General features: G+C 46.1%; 1 protein-coding gene across 1 annotated transcript in view; it reads left to right on the forward strand.

Moving 5' to 3' along the window:
• Positions 1-20,386, forward strand: part of LOC132397515 (polyunsaturated fatty acid lipoxygenase ALOX15B-like) — a 56,299-nt gene that overhangs the window by 27,393 nt on the left and 8,520 nt on the right. Inside the window, 8 exon segments of the mRNA XM_059976346.1 lie at positions 546-668; positions 1,958-2,061; positions 2,219-2,391; positions 5,678-5,818; positions 8,555-8,758; positions 9,645-9,731; positions 13,535-13,704; positions 18,518-18,639. Of these exon segments, the coding sequence (XP_059832329.1) occupies positions 546-668; positions 1,958-2,061; positions 2,219-2,391; positions 5,678-5,818; positions 8,555-8,758; positions 9,645-9,731; positions 13,535-13,704; positions 18,518-18,639 (1,124 nt within the window).

A 20,386-nucleotide genomic window follows, 5' to 3' on the forward strand; every position in this document is an offset into this window, starting at 1 on the left:
GAACAACAATGTACAGTATCATACTGAACCACACTGGATCACACTGGACCACAATGGGTCATAATGAACCACATTGGATCATACTGAACCATACTGGATCAGACAGAATCACAGTGGATTACACTGAACCATCTGCATCACACTGGACCACAATGGATCACACTGGACCACAATGGGTCATAATGAACCACATTGGACCATACTGAACCTCCGTGGATCATAACGGACCACTGAGAAACACACAGCTGAACAATCTCTCCAATGCCAATTTCCTCAGTTTCCTTCCTCGTAGTCTATACATCCCTCCATTCCCATGAACTCCTCACAGCTTCTACGTCCCACCAACGTAGACAGGGTGGGTGTTGCGGGGAACTTACAGTGGCCAGTCTCAGATCAACGACCCATTGTCAGATGTACACTGTGACTAGGCTGTATTGTACCTGAACTGGTGGTGCAGACTGTGACTGTAAACATCAAATTGAACATTATTTGTATTTCCAATTAATTCCACAAAGCGTTTGAGGAATTTTCACCTTGTGTTTTAGGTGGAGAACTTTTGCACCAGGAATTCCAAAACACATTAACTGTGAAAAGAGCAGTGACTTACCGAGAGATGCAGTGATGCCATTCGGCAGGAAGGTCCGCACCTTCTATAACATAGATGCTGCGTAAGTATTGGAACAGAATGGGCCAATGTTCAAACCCACCAAGTCTTTGTTTGGGTTGTGTGGTAAATGTGTTCCTGCAGTTTGCCCAGAGTCATACAGTACAGAAGCAGGCCCTTTGCCCCAACTTATCCGTGCCAACCAAGACGTCTACCTCAGTTCGTGCTATTTCTCAGATTTTGCCCAATATCCCTCCAAACCTTTTCTACCCACTTACCTGTCCAGTGGCCTCATAAACATTGTAATTGTCCCTGCTTCAACCGCCTCCTCTGGCCACATATGGGCCACCCTCTCTTTGTAAAAATGGATCCTCAGATCTTTTCCCTCTTGCCATATACCTGTGCCTTCTAGTGTTAGACTCCCTGCCCTGGGGAAAGACTGTGACCATCCAGCATATCTACACACCAGCCTCCTACACTCTACAGTGTCAGATTGTGCCTGACGATCACACTGGTAAGTGAGTTACTTGTCCTTTCTGAGTCCCTGAACAGGGACAGATAACACTTATCTCCCTGTCCTCACCTGAATGGCGTTTAGATGGTTCAACTTCCCAGTTATCCCACTTTCCTCTTCATTCACTACCCTCTGGTTATAGCACAGCCCTATGTCAACCAGGATATCAGTATCTGCTCCCTGTTCTTCTCTTAATGTCACCCCTCAGCTTCCTTCACTCCAGGGGAAGGTTGCAACCTTATCACTCAGGGCCTCTAATCCAGAGCACACCAATGTGGATACCTTCTGTACCCCTCCAACTCAATCCCATCCTTTCCGTAGTGTATGGACCGGAAACTGCCCGCAGGACTCCAGTGCGGCCTGACTAACGTTAAGTACAACTCGAATGGAACCTCCCAACTTTAATGCTCAGTGCCTCGGGCAACACTGGCAAGCTGTCGTACACCCTCCGCACGATCCTGTCTTCCTGTGTTCCCATTCTCACCAAACCAGGTCCTTGTATCCCATGTTGGAGTAATGAGAAAGCAGGGCACAGACTTTGTCCCTTCCTGTGGAATGATGTGAGGTGCCTAATGAGTGTTAGTCCAACAGTCCAGATTCTTCAGTACACACACACGCATAGACTTGCAGACACACAGGCTCACACAAGGACACATGGATAGTGATGTCTGTGTACACAGCTGGAGAAATACACTCAGCTCTGATCTGTGGGCAGACCAAAACATCTGTATGGCCCTGTACCGAACTGATGCAGTCCTCACCTACACTGTGACCAGTCTCCCTCGGACTCTGCTTGGCATTCATCCTGTATTCACTGTGATGTGTTTTTGTTGATGCAGCATTGTGAAGCTCGGACTGCTGCCACTGAAGATGTGCCATAAGGTGTGGATTACGCTGAGCGAATTACAAACCCTCTGTGAGGTCAACAGAGATCCAGTCGCAGGTGAGTTCACTGGTTGCTTCAGTCTCACTGTCGGAATCAGCGAGGTTCCTGTGATAAACAGGGATGTTTAGCTGGCAATCTACTTCCAATAGGAAGGGTCTGATTATGACCCAGCTGTGACAGATGTGATCAACAGTGCGTCTCCTCTGTTCCCTAGAATACGTGAAGAAACATTGGAAAGAAGACAGATTCTTCGGCTGTCAGTACCTGAATGGATCAAACCCTGTTCTCATCCAACAGTGCAGCGAGATCCCAGCAAAGTTCCCCGTTACAGACGAAATGGTCGCCCCCATCCTGGCGAAAGGCACCACCCTCCAGCAGGAGGTCCAGGTCAGACGCTGGGTTGCAGAGTGTGGGAAGCGGGAATGATACAGAGACGTGAGATATGTTAGTGTTGGGGCATTACAGAAGGAGGAGTGATGTAGAGTCCCAGACCATCTCACACCTTGCCGCACTGTCTCACGGTGAAACACACACCATCCTCCACTACCTGCACCGTCCCACACCCAAGTGCACCATGGGAGACTTTAATTTCCCAAATATTGTGTGAGAGAATCTAGTGACTGATTGATTACTGGAAAGTGAATTCATTGAGTTGTTGAATAATTGTTCACATTCTGTAACAATCAGGATAGAAGTTTGAGTAAGGAAGTCATTCAGCCTTTAGGAACAAGTGACCATAACATTCTAAGTAAAAAACTTTGTAGTTGGATGGCTCAGTGGCAGGAATGGTTACTTAGAGTGCCAGACTTTAGATGTTTCAGAAAGGGCAGGGAGGGAGGCAAAAGAGGTGGGGGCATGGCACTGCTGATCAGAGATAGTGTCACGGCTGCAGAAAAGGAGGAAGACACGGAGGGATTGTCTACGGAGTCTCTGTGGGTGCAAGTTATGAACAGGAAAGGGTCAACAACTCTACTGGGTATTTTTTATAGACCACCCAGTAGTAACAAGGTTAGAAGGTGCAGATAGGGAGACAGATTCTGGAAAGGTATAATATTACAGGGACGTTGTGGTGGGAGATTTTAATTTCCCAAATATGATTGGCATCTCCCTACAGCAAGGGGTTTAGATGGAGTGGAGTTGGTTAGGTGTGTTCAGGAAGTTTTCTTGACACAAAATGTAGATAAGCCTACAAGAGGAGAGGCTGTACTTGATCAGGTATTGGGAAATGAACCTGGTCAGGTGTCAGATCTCTCAGTGGAAGAGCGTTTTGGAGATTGTGATCACAATTCTATCTCCTTTACCATAGCACTGGAGAGCGATAGGAACAGACTAGTTAGGAAAGTGTTTAATTGGAGTAAGGGAAAATATGAAGCTATCAGGCAGGAAGCATAAATTGGGAACAGATGTTCTCACGGAAATGTACGGCAGAAATGTGGCAAATGTTTAGGGGATATTTGCGTGGAGTTCTGCGCAGGTACATTCCAATGAGATACGGAAAGGATCGCAGGGTACAGGAACAATGGTGTACAAAGACTGTTGAAAATCTAGACAAGAAGATAAGAAAAGATTATGAAAGGTCCAAAAAATTAGGTAATGACAGAGATCTTGAGATTATAAGGCTAGCAGGAAGAAGCTTAAGAATGAAATTAGGAGAGCCAGAACAGGCCATGAGAAGGCCTTGGCGGAAAGGATTAAGGAAAACACCAAGGCATTCTACAAGTATGTGAAGAGCAAGGGGATAAGACGTGAGAGAATAGGACTAATCAAGTGTGACAGTGGAAAAGTGTGTATGGAACTGGAGGAGAGAGCAGGGTACTTAATGAATACTTCAGTATTCAGTACAGAAAAGGATCTTGGTGATTGTAAGGATGACTTACAGCAGACTGATAAGCTTGAGCATATATATATTAAGGAAGAGGATGTGCTGGAGCTTTTGGAAAGCATCAAGTTGGATAAGTCACAGGAACTGGATGAGCTGCACCCAAGGCTACTGTGGAAGGTGAGGGAGGAGTTTGCTGAACCTCTAGTGATGATCTTTGCATAATCAATGGGGATGAGAGAGGTTCCAGAGAATTGGAGGCTTGTTTCCTTATTCAAGAGTGGGAGTAGAGATAGCTCAGGAAATTATAGTCCAGTGAGTCTTACTTCAATGGTTGGTAAGTTGATGAAAAAGATTTGTAAACATTTGGTGAGGCATAATATGATTAGGAATAGTCATCATGGCTTTGTGCCGTACGAGCCTGTTTGAATTTTTTGAGGATGTGACTAAACACATTGATGAGGGTAGAGCAGAAGTATATGGATTTCAGCAAGGCATTTGATAAGGTACCCCATGCAAGGCTTATTGAGAAAGTAAGGAGTCATGGGATCCAAGGGGACATTGCTTTGTGAATCAAGAATTGGCTTGCCCACAGAAGGCAAAGAGTGGTTGTAGAAAGGTCATATTCTGCATGGAGGTCAGTGACCAGTGGTGTGCCTCAGGGATCTGTTCTGGGATCCTTGCTCTTCAAGATTTTTATAAATGTCCTCGATGAGAAAGTGGTGGGAAGGATTACTAATTTTGCTGGTGACACAAAGGTTGGGGATGTTGTAGATAGTGTGGAGGGCTGTCAGAGGTTACAGTGGGATATCAATAGTATGCAAAATTGGGCTGAGAAGTAGCAGATGGAGTTCAACCCAGATAAGTGTGAGGTGGTTCATTTTGGTAGGTCAAATATGATGGCAGAATATAGTATTAATGTAAGACTCTTGGCAGTGTGGAAGATCGGAGGGACCTTGGGTCTGAGTCCATAGGACACTCAAAGATGTTACGCAGGTTGACTTTGTAGTTCAGAAGGCATGCAGTGCATTGGCCTTCATCAATCGTTGGATTGAGTTTAAGAGCTGAGAGGTAATGTTGAAGCTATATAGGACCCTGGTCAGACCCCACTTGGAGTACTGTGCTCAGTTCTGGTCGCCTCACTACAGGAAGGATGTGGAATCCAAAGAAAGGGTGCAGAGGAGATTTACAAGGATGTTGCCTGGATTGGGGAGTATGCCTTATGAGAATAGGTTGAGTGATCTTGGTCTTCTCTCCTTGGACCAACGGAGGATGAGAGGTGACCTAATAGAGGTGTATAAGATGATGAGAGGCATTGATCATGTGGATAGTCAGAGGCTTTTTCCCAGGGCTGAAATGTTTAGCATGAGAGGGCACAGTTTTAAGGTGCTTGGAAGTAGGTATGGAGGAGATGTCAGAGGTAAGTTTTTTTATGCAGAGAGTAGTGAGTGCGTGGGATGGGCTGCCAGCAACATTGGTGGAGGTGGAAATGTTAGTGTCTTTTAAGAGACTCTTGGATAGGTACATGGAGCTTAGAAAAATAGAGGGCTAGGTAATTTCTATAGTAAGGACATGTTCGACACAGCTTTGTGGGCCGAAGGGCCTGCATTGTGCTGTAGCTTTCTAGGTTTCTATATTTCTATGACAAATAAACTAGCCAAGTTTTGCAGATGACACAAAATTACGGAGGTGAACTGATAACATTCAGACAGCAGAATCAATGCAGTTAGATCGGAACAAAATCCAGTTATCCCTTCCTCTGAAGGACTTTGAGAATTAGGCAGGGAGTGTCTACCTCTTCTTGTAAGATTCCTTTACACAGACACTGAAGGACCATTCCTTGTTCTCTTCCAGAACGGCAATATCTTCATTGTTGACTACGCGTTACTGAACGGAATTGCAGCCAACACAAAGCCAAATCAGCAATACCTCGAAGCACCGATGTGTCTCTTGTACCTGAAGCCAAGGAATGAATTAGTTCCCATTGCAATCCAGGTATGGACTCTAATCCTCCTCTTCCCTTTCCCTCTGCCACCCTCCCTTTCTCATGCCCCGTCTCCACCTCTCACACTCCACCTCCTTCCCTCACACTCTACTCACTGTCCGTCTCCCAGCACCATCAATATCCCCAACTTGGTCTCTCATCCCCTCCACTCCCAACACTCCCATCTTGCATACATCCCCCATCACGCATATACCCCAACTATCACCTGCCCCCATCTATCAACCCTCATCCATCACCCACCCACCCATCTATCACAGCCCCCGTCTGTCACATCCTCCAGTGATCACCTTTTCCCCGACTATGACACCACCCCCCAGCTATCAGCCCCCCCATCTGTTATGCCTTCTGTGTCTCACACACCACATCTCTCAAACACAACCCCAGCCTCTTATCCCCACTCCCGAGTCTTTCACACTACTCTCCTCTCTCAGATCCCACCATCTTTCACAGTATGTCTCACCTCTCACATCTCTCACTCTCAACTTCTTTCATCCCCATTTCTCACCTCCTCCCAGGTCTTACAAACTCCACCCCATCAACACTACTTCCCCTCCTACAGAAGCCACTCCAATTTCCCAGCAGGTAGTTTGCAGAAAGCCTGATGACCCTCAGCCCTCCCATCACTGAAGCCTCCTACCTGAGGATCTTCAAACTGGACCTTCTGAGCAATTCCGTGTTCCCTACTTGGCTGAAGAGTTAGTCTTACTCGCTGCAGTTTCCACCCCGATGTCTCTCTTTCCTTCCTCACGCCCCACCCCATCCTGTTACTGGAAGGTGCACAGCAAATCTTTCAGTGAAGGGAATTATTGTTGCTAAAAAGCTTCAAAAGGAATTGTCCACTCTCGTCAGCTTGATCAAATGCCCTACTAAACCAATCCCTTCTGTCCACAAGATATTCTTATCCCTCCATTTCCTGCACCTCCATGTGCCTATCCAAGAGCCTCAGGCTCCCCTGTCATACCTGACCCCTCCACCACCCCTCTCAGTGTATTCCAGGTGACCACCATTCTGGAAAAATATTGAACCGCACTTCCTCTTCGAAATTAAACTCTCTCATCTTAACTGCATGCCTTCTTGGATTAAACGTTTCAACCCTGGTGGAATGATATTGTCTGTCTTCTCAATCGACGCATTTTGGAAACATATAAACCTCTGTCGGGCCTTCTCTCAACCCCACCGCTGCATAGAAAACAATTTAAATTTGCCCAGCCTCTCCTTATGGTGCATGCACTCTAATCCAGGCAGCATCACTGTCAATCTCTACTGTGCCCTCTCCAAAGCCTCTAATCGGTGAAGGGAAAAGGCGAGGCTATATGGGAGGGGAGAGTCAGATTGATCTTCGAATAGGTTAAAGGGTTAGCAGAATATTGTGGGCCAAAGGGCCAGTAGTGTGTTCTAGAGCTCCATGTTTATGTACTCTGGATGTATCTAGAATTATATAAAGCTTTCGAAGATTTGTTTTATTTGTCAAGTGTACATCGAAACACACAGTGAAATGCATCTTTTTGTATTAAATCAAATCAGTGAGGATCGTGCTGGGCAGGCCGCAGTTGTTGTCGTCATAGTATGTCCACTACTCAATAGCCCTGACCGTACATCTCTGGAATGTGGGAGGAAAGCAAAGCACCTGGAGGATACACACACGGTCATGGGGTGAACATACAAACTCCTTCTAGACAACGACGGTGATCGAACCCTAATCAGTGAAAGCTGGTGCTGTGAGTGATTGTGCTACACTACCAACCTGCAACGTAACTTTCTGACTCATGAACTCAGTATCTCGACTAATAAAGGCAAACATGCCTTCTGAGATCTTTACCACTTGAACAACCTGTGCAGCCACTTTCAGAGAGTTATGGATTTGGATTCGAAAACCCCTCTGTACAACACTGTGCTGGCTCTTCACATTTGAGCTAGCAAAGTGCAATACTCCACGTTTGCCCAGGTTAAGCTCTATCCGCCTTTTCTCCACACATCTCTACAAGTGACATATATCCTGCTGTATTCTTTTCCAGCCTTACACACTATCTACAACACACCAATCTTCATATCATCTGCAAACCTAATCACCTACCCACCTACATTTTCATCCAGCTCATTTATAAACTTTCAAACAGCAGAGGTCCCTGTATGGATCCCTGCAAAGCACCACTAGTCACAGAGTTCCAGTCATTGCAAGTCCGATCAATCAGTATGTTCTGTCTTCTGTGAACAAGCCAGTTTTGAATCCAAATAGTCAAGTCGCTATGGATACCATGACTCTTAATCTTCTTGATCAAGGCTCTAGCATTCTCAGCTCTTCCCTCTCAATAATCTGGGGTATAACTCATCAGACTCTGGGACCTAGCCACTGTAATGTTCTTTAAACTGTATTTCTTCATGATAACTGGCCCTTACAGTGTAAAATTCTCTCCTTCCATCTTTTTGGGAAGAACCACCTCAACATAGTTCATAACTCTGCAGCATGGGACAGGAGGTTCTCAATCACCTGGGATTCACCACCACCCTGGGTAGCTGTTAACAACAGATGCAGGAAATCAGGCACAATACAACAAACTGCTGAAAGGACTCAGCAGGTCAGGTGGCATCTATTGAGAATCTCTTGTGTTTCTGATTTGTGTATGTTGCTCTGTTAACGGAGGGATTCAGCTGGCCCTGTCCCTCAATCTTCTTCAAAATCCTTCAGGCTCACGGCAAACATCGTCTGTAAATTGTGTGTTTGGCAGATCAAACAGGAGCCGGGTCCAGAGAACCCCATCTTCCTTCCGACGGACAGCAAATACGACTGGCTGCTGGCCAAGGTCTGGGTTCGTCACGCTGATACACAGGTCCACCAGCTCGTCTCACACCTGCTGAACACTCATCTGTTTGCCGAAGTCTTCTGCATCGCGACCCTCCGGAAGCTTCCGAGCGCACACCCCGTCTTTAAGGTGCTTTCAGATGGTCTATTGTACTGAACAGGGGAGCCTTGCCAGTGTCAGAAGCATTGCCGGGATTCGCCAGAGTTCGATCTCCTCCACATACAGAGGTGTCCACGGTGATTTCTATTGTGTGTGGAGATTAGAATGTGCAAGAGGAACAGGCCGACCGTGGCAGATGTCTGACGAAACCCGTTTGCTTGTCCAGTCCATGTCCCTCCATCTCCTACCTGTCTGAAGGCTTCGCAAAGGCTTCTATTGTCTCTGCCCCCACCACCGCCCCAGCCAGCGCGTTCCAGATACCCACCATTCGTTGTTTGAAAACCTGCCTGGCAAATGTTATTTTTGCCTTACCCCTCTCACCTTAAATCAATGCTCATTAGTATTTCACATTTTATCTCTCTATCTAATATGTGTGTGAGTGTGAGTGTATGTGAGAGAGAGAGAGAGAGAGAGAGAGAGAGAGAGAGAGAGAGAGAGAGAGAGAGAGAGAGAGAGAGAGAGAGAGAGAGAGAGAGAGAGAGAGAGAGAGAGAGTGAGAGAGAGAGAGGTAGAGAGGGAGAGAGGGAGGGGGAGAGAGAGAGAGAGTGAGAGAGATGTGGTGAATAAGCTGCATTTCTGTCTCTTGCTTTAACGTTTACAATGAGAGCCGCTGATGCACCTCAGAGACCAGCAATGGAAACACGCGTGTGAGACGTTCCATCAGTGACAAGGATGAGCTAAAGTTCTTGCTCACATCCCGTTTACTAATGTAGACCGTAGCCACTTAGTTAAAGTGGTTGAATTATGGGGCAGACTTGCCGCCTCTCAACATGCAGCAGAAATGGCCGATGACATTGCTTGTGTCCTTATCTTGGGTAAAGTTACTCAAAATGTGCTCAAACCTTTAATATTACAGCTTCTGATGCCTCACCTGAAATTCACTTTACACATCAACACCGAAGCAAGAGGTCTCCTGATCTCAGAGGGTGGGGTCTTTGATCAGGTGAGCATCTTATTTCAATACTTTTTTTTATTGAAAGCAGATTTTTTGTAGCTTCCACACCAGGACCACCAGACTCAAAGACATTTACTTTCTTCAAGTAGTGAAGCTGACTGACATCACCAACCACTAACCCACCCCTCCACAACCCCACCATCACTACCTCTGCCACTGTGGTTCCACAGTGAGTGTCCAGTAATCCAAGAGCCTGGAGACTGATGTACTGGACTGTCAGTCACCTTATGTACAGACACTCCTGTGCCCAGCATCACTCTACGGACATGCAATCAATCTGTGTACTGTACATAAGCTATCTTGTATATTTATATCTATTGTGTGCTTTTATTATTGTGTTCTTTATCTTACTGCATGTTTTTGTCCTGCATCGGATCTGGAGTAGCAATCCTTTCGTTCTCATTTATACTTGAGTGTTGGAAATGACACTAAACAATTTTGAATATTGAGGGTTCAAAGTCACACAGTCGTGCACCACAGGAACAGGCCATTCGGCCCACCACAACCTGACTGACCCACACTTATCACATTGCTAGCACAGACATGGAGCTCAACAGCAGAGAAATAGGCCCTTCAGCTCACCACAACATGCTAACCCATACTAATCCCACTGACAACACGTGGTCTGTGGTTATATAGCTCTGAAACAGGCCCTTCGTCCCACCACGCTCATCCTGACCCACACTAATTCCCTTGGCCAGGACTTGGTCTGTGGTCTTTTATCACTGACCCGAGAGCTTGTCCTGATGTTTCTTAAACACTGTGAACACCTTTGCCTCCATACCCTCTCTGGCACTGTGTTCCTGATTCCAACATCCTTCTGGGTTTAAAACAATGTTCCTTGCAACCCCCTAACCATTTAACCCCTGAAGTTAATACTTCGGTCTTAGATGCAATAACCACCTAGAAATGTTCAGCGAGCCGATCTCCGCCTCAAACCTCTCCATGGCCTTCCCGAGCCTCCTCCAGTCCGAGGGAAACAGGGCCACATCTCCCATCACTCCTCATAACTCAATCCCTCCATTCCAGACTACGTCCTGGGTAATCTCTCAGCTTCCTCTTCAGTTCAGTGTACTGAGCTGACCAGAACTCCACACGATCCACCATCTGTGTTTGCAACTCCCTGCTCCTGTGTTCATGTGTTGTGTCTAATGAAAACAAGTTTCCCATCTGCCTTCTCCACCAGTCTATCACCATGTGCTTCCACCTTCCACATTCCTGACAAATGTTCCCCTCCCCGATCCTTGGTCCTCCTGTGCCATCACATACCAATACCCCCCACATTCTCATGTTGTGTGCCCTATCCATGAGCTACCAAGACTGAACTCTGTTTGATTTTACCCTACCCGGTCACACACTGACCCTCACCATCCTGTAACCATGACACCATCACCACCATCAGTTCTCTCCCGTGTAACCTGTGAGCTTATCGGATTTCCCAAATTCCCATTCAAGTTCCCCAGCATCTCTGACTCACAGTGTGAGCTCACATCAGCAAAGTGACCATGTCGGGGTCCTGGATTGTGGCAGTAGTGTAGGTGACTCTGGTTGGGATCATCAGGTTTGGGAATGTGGGGAGGACTGAGTCCAGATCTGGGGTCTGGAGTGCTCATGTACTTCCAGCTCCCTTTAATCTCACTGGCTGACTGGAAAAACTTACATATTCAAAAAGTGAAATCAGGCGTGGCTGGAAAATTAATTAATTTAATCCATACAAAAGCATTTTAACTGCCTAATCCCATCGAACTGCACCAGGACCATAGCTTCCCGTACCTCTACCATCCACGTACCTATTCAAACTTCGCTAAAACTTTTGGATCAAGCTCATGTGCATGATTTCTGCTGACAGCTCCTTCCACGCTCTCATAACCCTCTGAGTGAAGATGATTCCCCTCTTGTTCCTCTTAAAATTCTCACCTTTCACCCATGACCTCTGGTTGTAGTCACACCCAACCTCAGTGGAAAAAGCCTGCTTGCATTTGCCCTATCGATACCCATAATACTTTTGAATAGCTCCACCAAATCACCCCTCAATCATCGAGCTCTAACTTTTTCAATCACAAGAAAGAGAACATCTGCAGGGATTAGAACTTCAAGCAAAACACACAAATGCTGAAGGAACTCAGCAGGCCAGGCCACATCCATTGAAAAGAGTACAGTCGACGTTTCAGGCCGAGACCCTTCATCTGCCGACTCCCATCTTGAAGGCTTTCGGGTGAAGCGACAGCTGTACTCTTTTCTATAGATGTTGCCTGGCCTGCTGAGTTCCACAAGCACTGTGTGTGTGCTGCTAAACAATTCAATGTTTCCTTATAACCCAGGACTCCAGATCCAGCAACATCCTTGTAGATGTTCTCTGTGCTCTTTCAACCTTATTTAGATCTTTCCTGTAGGTAGGCAACCAATTCTGCACATAATACTCCAAATTAGGCCTACACAATGTCTTATATGACTTCATCAAAACACCCAATCTCCAAAACTCAGTACTTTGATTGATGAAGGCCAATGTGTCAAAAGCTTTCTTTATGGCCCTATCTACTTGTGACACCACTTTCAATGAATAATACACCTATATTGGCAGATCCCTTTATTCTGCCACACTCCTCAGTGCCTGACCGTTCACTGTGTCAGCCCTTCTCTGGCTGGTCCTACCAAAGTGCAACCTCACACTTGTCCCCATTAAGTCATCTCCCCCATCTCTTTAGCTTCCATACATGGATAACCATTCTGATCTTCCACAGGACCAATTTTGTCCCTTCCAATCCTTTTGCTCTTAATATATTTGTAGAATCCCTTAGGATTCTCCTTCACCTTGTCTGGTAGCACAATCCAATGCTCTCTTTTAGCCCTCCTGATTGCTTTCTTAAGTCTTCTCTGTATTTCCTATACCTTATAAGCACCTCATTCGTTCCTAGGTGCCAATACCTGCAATGCACTTCCTTTTGTTTCTCAACCAGGGCCTCAATACCTCTTGAAACTCAAGGTTCATTACACTTGTTATCTTTACCATTTATTCTGACAGGCATGCAGTGTAAGCATTGTACTCCCACCTACCAAGTGCAGCTTTGCTAGAAAGCAGCCTGTCCCAATCTGCACTTGCCAGATAATTTCTGATACCAACAAAATCAACAGATTTCAACGTAGAACTTCTGAAAGTCCAATTACTGTCCCTTCATTCACGACAATGCCTCCCAGGGGGCATGTTTAGAAAATGCATCTTCGCACTCCCACTGCTCGGTGTCTTGCAGGTGAAGGTAGGGCAATGAGTGGGCTTCAGTAGCAGGTCTCCCGGTGTCTGCTACCAGGTATTCTGTTCTGCATGTGTTCAAAGGATGCTCCCGGAGAGTTCCTGTAGTGTTCTGCTCCAGTATGGGCAGCAGGTCTTCAGCTGGACAGGAGACTCTGCAGATGTTGGAAATCCAGAGCAACAGACACAAAATGCTGGAGGAATTCAGGAGGCCAGGCAGAGCATCTACGGATGGGGATAAAGATTCAACATTTCAGGCAAAGACACTTAATCAACACTGGAAATGAAGGGGCAAGAAGCCAGGATAAGAAGCCTCACCTGGTCTCACCTGTCACCTGCCATCTTGTAGTCATTCCCCTACCCCACCTTACTGTGCATTCTTCCCACTTCCTTCCCAGTCTGATGAAGGCTTTTCACCTGATTATTGTTTATTCCCCTCCATAGATGCTGTGAGTTACTCTGGGTTTCAGCTACTTTGGTTCCTGGCTGACTCATTCCCTCCCAGTATCGTGCCCAGGTCGAACACTCCGATCTGTCATTCCAGGCTTTTTCTACGGGAGAGACGGCCAAACTGAGAATCCTGCAGCGTGCTCTGGCGAACACGACCTACTCATCTCTGTGCCTCCCGGACAATGTGGCCTCTCGAAGAGTGGACAAGATCCCCAACTACTATTACAGAGATGATGCTCTGAAGATCTGGCACGCCATCAACAAGTGAGAGTCTGTCACTAAATGTTCTCCCTCTCCGATATCTCTCCCATTTTACACAGCACTGGCCATTAAATCCCTCATGGGAAAGGAACACAGGTCACTCCACTGGGCACCAGTGTCACAGCTTCCATCACCATCAGGGATGATAACTGGAGCTCTCCACGTAGGAGGTGCTGGGACCATTTACCAGGAGCTCCCTGGTGCGGGCAGGCAGCCACTTTATCTCAGTGCCTCTGTAGCGTTACTGTGAATGGTGTTAACAACAGGGAGGAGGAGGCTGGTGCCAGAGGTTGAAGCATCAAACAGTACAGCTCAGAAACAGGCCCTTCGGCCGTCATCTCTGTGCTGACCACAATAGAAGGTTACCCATAAGAACATTAGAGTATAAAATAGGAGCAGAATTAGGCCATACCATCGTCGCTGATTTATGTTCCCTGTCAATCACATTCTTCTACCTTCCATTGGTTCTTGATTAGTATGAGTGACACCCCCACTAATCAAGAACCAGTCAATCTCTGCTTTAAATTGAGTACATTCTGGTTAATTGGGACACATCAGGAACAGTACATTTTGGCCCAATTAAGCAGCTGTTTCATGGAAATAGTCAAAAAGGTAGAAAAAAGATAAACTTCTAGATAACTGACAAATTATTTATGTAACTGAAACACAGAACAAGTTAGAACATTGCAGTATTATAAATCTGTGTGTTAGTTCCTGATAATTTTCAATGGTGGAATTCGTCCAGAGTACCTGTAAGCTGCCACAATCTTTTGATTGACTGTAATTATCTAAATTCAGTGCAAACACCTAGTGCAGACATTAAACTGACTTCAAACAATGCTGTCAATAATTTTATCCCATAATCTTCATTTTCATTGTAACATTCAAGGTGATTGCCAATACATTTCAATTCTTTGTAGTACATAACTTGTTGAAGAAATTAAATCATTTCATTTGCGCTTCCAGCTGTTTCTGGCATTTCCAAGTCTGAATGTGTCATGGTCCGGTATGTGAAGTCCGCATTCCGGTTTTCCTTTGTTCTGTTGTGTGCTCTAATTGAGGCACCTGATTCTCATTTTGGGCTGGCTACATAAATAGTTTCTGGGTTCAGCTTTATTTTCTAGACTGTTCCCTTCACCTTCCTCCTGAAGCCTTGGCTGCAACCTTACCTGCGTCCTTACCTGTATCACTGGCAAGTTCTACCGCTGGAGGAAGACCGGAGCCTTGCTGTGTCTAGATAAGAAACTGTCTATCGTTGTTTGGAACTGCCTCTGTGCCGACGCCTTCGCTAGGTAGGTCCGGCCGTTTGCTGCTGCCTTGTATTGAGAACTGTCTCTCTGTGTTCTGTGTATGAGTCCCAGCCCTATGTCCTGCTCCCTAGGAGGGGTCCTGACTCTGTGTAGAGCCCCGGCCCCAAGACATGTTCCTACGGAGGGGTCCCAGCTCTGTGTTCCATACCCCTGTATTCCTGACTAAGACCAAGCCTCAAAGAACCCAAGCCCTGCCTAGTCCTGCGGCCAAGCCTCAAAGAACCCAAGCCCTGCCTAGTCCTGCGGCCAAGCCTCAAAGAACCCAAGCCCTGCCTAGTCCTGCGGCCAAGCCTCAAAGAACCCAAGCCATGTCCAGTCCTGTAGCCACATCATGTCCTCACCTAGTTCCGGGGTCCAAGCCAAGTTCTGGGTCCTTGTTCACTCTGGCTCGGAGTCCAAACCCAGGCTCCTAGTTCCCAGTTCCTTGTCCTGGTCCTGCTTTCCTAGCCAAAGTCCTATCCCAAGTCTGTGTCCTGTCCCAGCTCCTAGTCTGTGTCCTGTTCTGTCCCTAACTTTAGTCCAGTCTAGTTCTTAGTACTTCAGTGCCTGTGTCTTGCATTTGGGTCTGCCTTCAGTGCCCACTTTATGACAGAATGTTTGAAATCACAGAGAGCAACACAATTCTGAATTGTCTTACTGATTATTTCTCACCAACCGTCAGTGACAAAATCCATTGCTTGTTGAACAGAAACACAAGCAACTGACACTATTTAAAAACCATTTGCTCTAAGTACGGTGGAGTGTCTAACAGTTAGAAAATTCCAGGCGACAGATGTGAATTAGAAGCTGTTTGGCAACAGCCTCTTGTGAACGGGGGAGTGTGTGATGCGGAACTGGTGTTCTTCTGGGATCAGTGCTGGGAGCTCTGTTATCAAGTCAGAGTATTGTGGCAGAGAGTCCCTTTGGGCCATCTAGTCCATTCTACCTTGATTTCTGTCTCATCCCATCGAGCTGCACCTGGATACCTGCCCTTATATCCCTCCCATCCATGTCCCTGTCCAAATTTCTCTCAAAAATATTGCAATCAAGCCGACATTCACCACATCACTAGCAGCTCACTCCCCACTCACACTGCCCTCTAAGTGAAGAAATTCCCTCTCACGTTCCCTTTAAATATTTCACCTTTAACCTGTGACCTGATCGCAGCCCTCAGTGGAAAAACAAACCTGCTTCCATTAATTCTAGCTCTGACTCTCAAATTTTGTACACCTCTATCAAATCGTCCCTCATTTTCCGATGCTTCAGGAAATAAAGTCCTAATGATGAGTGGACTGATGGAACTGAAGACTGACAAATCCCCAGGTCCAGATGGTCTGCATCCTAGGGTTCTAAAGGAGGTGGCTCTGGAAATTGCGGATGCATTGGTAATCATTTTCCAATGTTCCTTAGATTCAGGATCAGTTCCTGAGGATTGAAGAATGGCTAATGTTATCCCACTTTTTAAGAAAGGAGGGGGGGCAAAAACAGAGAACTATAGTCCTGTCAGGCTAACATCAGTGGTGGAGAAGATGCTATAGTCCATTATTAAAGATGAAATAGTGGCATATCTAGATAGCAGTGATAAGATTAGGCCGTGCCAGCATGGATTTACCAAGGGCAAATCATGCTTGACTAATCTATTGGAGTTTTTCGAGGATGTAACCAGGAAGTTAGACAAGGGAGATCCAGTGGATGTGGTGTACCTCGATTTTCAGAAGGCATTTGATAAGGTCCCACATAGGAGATTGGTGGGTAAAATCAGAGCTCATGGCATTGGGGGGAAGATATTGAAATGGATAGAAAACTGGTTGGCAGATAGAAAGCAAAGGGTAGCGGTGAATGGGTGTTTCTCGGAATGGCAGGTGGTGACTAGTGGGGTGCCACAGGGCTCGGTATTGGGACCACAGCTGTTTACCATTTACATCAATGATTTAGATGAAGGCATTGAGAATAACATCAGCAAGTTTGCTGATGATACTAAGCTGGGTGGCAGTGTGACATGTGATGAGAATGTTAGGAGAATTCAGGGTGACTTGGATAGGCTGGGTGAGTGGGCAGATACTTGGCAGATGGCATTTAATGTGAATAAGTGTGAGGTTATTCACTTTGTGAGTGAGAACAGGAAGTCAGATTATTATCTGAACGGCGTAGAGTTGGGTAAGGGAGAAATACAAAGAGATCTAGGAGTCCTTGTTCATCAGTCACTGAAGGTGAATGAGCAAGTGCAGCAGGCAGTGAAGAAGGCTAATGGAATGTTGGCCTTTATTACAAAGGGAATTGAGTACAAGAGCAAGGAAATCCTTTTGCATTTGTACAGAGCCCTGGTGAGACCACACCTGGAGTATTGTGTACAATTTTGGTCTCCAGGGTTAAGGAAGGACATCCTGGCTGTAGAAGAAGTGCAGCGTAGATTCACGAGGTTAATTCCTGGGATGTCTGGACTGTCTTATGCAGAGAGGTTAGAGAGACTGGGCTTGTACACGCTGGAATTAAGGAGATTGAGAGGGGATCTGATTGCAACATATAAGATTATTAAGGCATTGGACAAGATAGAGGCAGGAAATATGTTCCAGATGCTGGGAGAGTCCAGTACCAGAGGGCATGGTTTGAGAATAAGGGGTAGGTCATTTAGGACAGAGTTAAGGAAAAACTTCTTCTCCCAGAGAGTTGTGGGGGTCTGGAATGCACTGCCTCGGAAGGTAGTGGAGGCCAATTCTCTGGATGCTTTCAAGAAGGAGCTAGATAGGTATCTTATGGATAGGGGAATCAAGGGATGTGGGGACAAGGCAGGAACTGGGTATTGATAGTAGATGATCAGCCATGATCTCAGAATGGTGGTGCAGGCTCGAAGGGCCGAATGGTCTACTTCTGCACCTATTGTCTATTGACTATTGTCTATTGTCAGTTCAACCTTTCCCTATAACCAAGGTCTTCCTATTCACAGTAAAATCCTTGTAAATGTCTTCTGCTCTGATTTGGGCAAAGATGTCAGTGTTTTTGCAATTGCCCTGAAATTCTCTGCACTACCCTTCAGTTCTCTCCACACTGCTCTGTGCCTCCCTCTGGGGGGAAATTCACCGGCTGAATGTCATCTGATTTTCAATTCCAGGAAAGTGATGTCCTAACCTGTGCGACCAGCAACAACTCGACCACCCTGCCCGACCACTTCCGTAGTGGCCCTTCCCTTCCTCATCCCCTTCTCTCCCACCCTCCCTCCCTCCTACCTCACACCTGTGTTCACTTCCAACCTCTCTCCTTCACTTACTTCCTCACACACTTCCTCCAACCCACTCTCAATCTCTCCCTCTCCATCACTCTCATCCCATTCCCCTCCTCCCTCTCCCACCCTTCCTCTTTCACTCCATTCATCGTCTCTCTCCCTCTGTCCCTCTCTCCCTAAATCACTCCTTTCATTGCACCCCCACTCACATCCTCTCTCCAGTACTGTTTGTCAGTTTTCTGGTGTTAAACCAGTGCGGCCTCGGTTTCTTCTCCGTCTCCAACAATTTGCTCTCCTTCTCTGAAAGCTTCGTGGCAAACATCGTTGACATTTACTACAAGAGCGATGCATCCGTCCAGGAGGATGAGGAAATTCATGAATGGGTAAAGGAAATCTTCACTGAAGGATTCCTGGCTAAACAATCCTCAGGTTCCACTTCCAATTATTCGAATGATCTCCCTGTCTCTGTGCACTGTCTTCACCCCTCTTGATTTAATAAATTATGTATTGTGTGTCTTCTGCTCTGGGCCTACTGTTGGTTCACTGATTATGGGCAGCACATTGATCTCGGATTGTTATTGCGTCCTGGGACTCGGAATACTGACCCCCGGGTGACCGGTGAGGCCCGCGCAGAACTAGTGGACTCTGACACAGATGGAGGGAGCAGGATTCTGGTGGGGTTGGGAGTACGTAGTTTACAAGTAAGAACCCGATGCAGGAAGCGAAGGTTCTGAGTGCTGTCCTATCAGGGCCAGAAGTTCAGAGGAGTTCCTCACAAACCCATTCACCTGTCTTCTCATAGCATTTGACACCCTCACTAGTCAAGAGTCCATCAATCTCTGCTTTATATGAACCCAAATGCCTTGGCCTCCACATCTGTTTGTGGCGATGTATTCCACTGAATCACCACCCTCTGGCTCAAGAATTCCCGTGTTCTCTGTTCGAAAGGGACGTCTTGTTCTGAGTCACCGCCCTTTGGTCCTAGATTCCCCCAATTTAGGAAACCATATATAACCATATAACAACCACAGCATGGAAACAGGCCATCTCGGCCTTCTTAGTCCATGCCGAACTCTTAATCTCACCTAGTCCCACCTACCCGCACTCAGCCCATAACCCTCCACTCCTTTCCTGTCCATATACCTATCCAATTTTACCTTAAATGACACAACTGAACTGGCCTCTACTACTTCTACAGGAAGCTCATTCCACACAGCTATCACTCTCTGAGTAAAGAAATACTCCCTCGTGTTTCCCTTAAACTTTTGCCCCCTAACTCTCAAATCATGTCCTCTTGTTTGAATCTCCCCTACTCTCAATGGAAACAGCCTATTCACGTCAACTCTATCTATCCCTCTCAAAATTTTAAATACCTCGATCAAATCCCCCCTCAACCTTCTTATAGAGACCTAACTTGTTCAACCTTTCTCTGTAACTTAAGTGCTGAAACCCAGGTAACACCCTAGTAAATCGTCTCTGCACTCTCTCTAATTTATTGATATCTTTCCTATAATTCCAAATTTTACACAATATTCCAAATTTGGCCTTACCAATGCCTTGTACAATTTTAACATTACATCCCAACTTCTGTACTCAATGCTCTGATTTATAAAGGCCAGCGTTCCAAAAGCCTTCTTCACCACCCTATCTACATGAGACTCCACCTTCAGGGAACTATGCACTGTTATTCCTAGATCTCTCTGTTCCACTGCATTCCTCAATGCCCTACCATTTACCCAGTATGTTCTATTTGGATTATTCCTGCCAAAATGTAGAACCTCACACTTCTCAGCATTAAACTCCATCTGCCAACATTCAGCCCATTCTTCTAACCGGCATAAATCTCCCTGCAAGCTTTGAAAACCCACCTCATTATCCACAACACCTCCTACCTTAGTATCATTGGCATACTTACTAATCCAATTTACCACCCCATCATCCAGATCATTTATGTATATTACAAACAACATTGGGCCCAAAACAGATCCCCGAGGCACCCCGCTAGTCACCGGCCTCCATCCCGATAAACAATTATCCACCACTACTCTCTGGCATCTCCCATCTAGCCACTTTTGAATGAATCCATTTTATTACTCCAGCATTAATACCTAACGACTGAACCTTCTTAACTAACCTTCCATGTGGAACTTTGTCAAAGGCCTTGCTGAAGTCCATA

Source organism: Hypanus sabinus, chromosome 7 (genome assembly GCF_030144855.1).
Source record: "Hypanus sabinus isolate sHypSab1 chromosome 7, sHypSab1.hap1, whole genome shotgun sequence".
Classification (NCBI taxonomy): domain Eukaryota; kingdom Metazoa; phylum Chordata; class Chondrichthyes; order Myliobatiformes; family Dasyatidae; genus Hypanus; species Hypanus sabinus.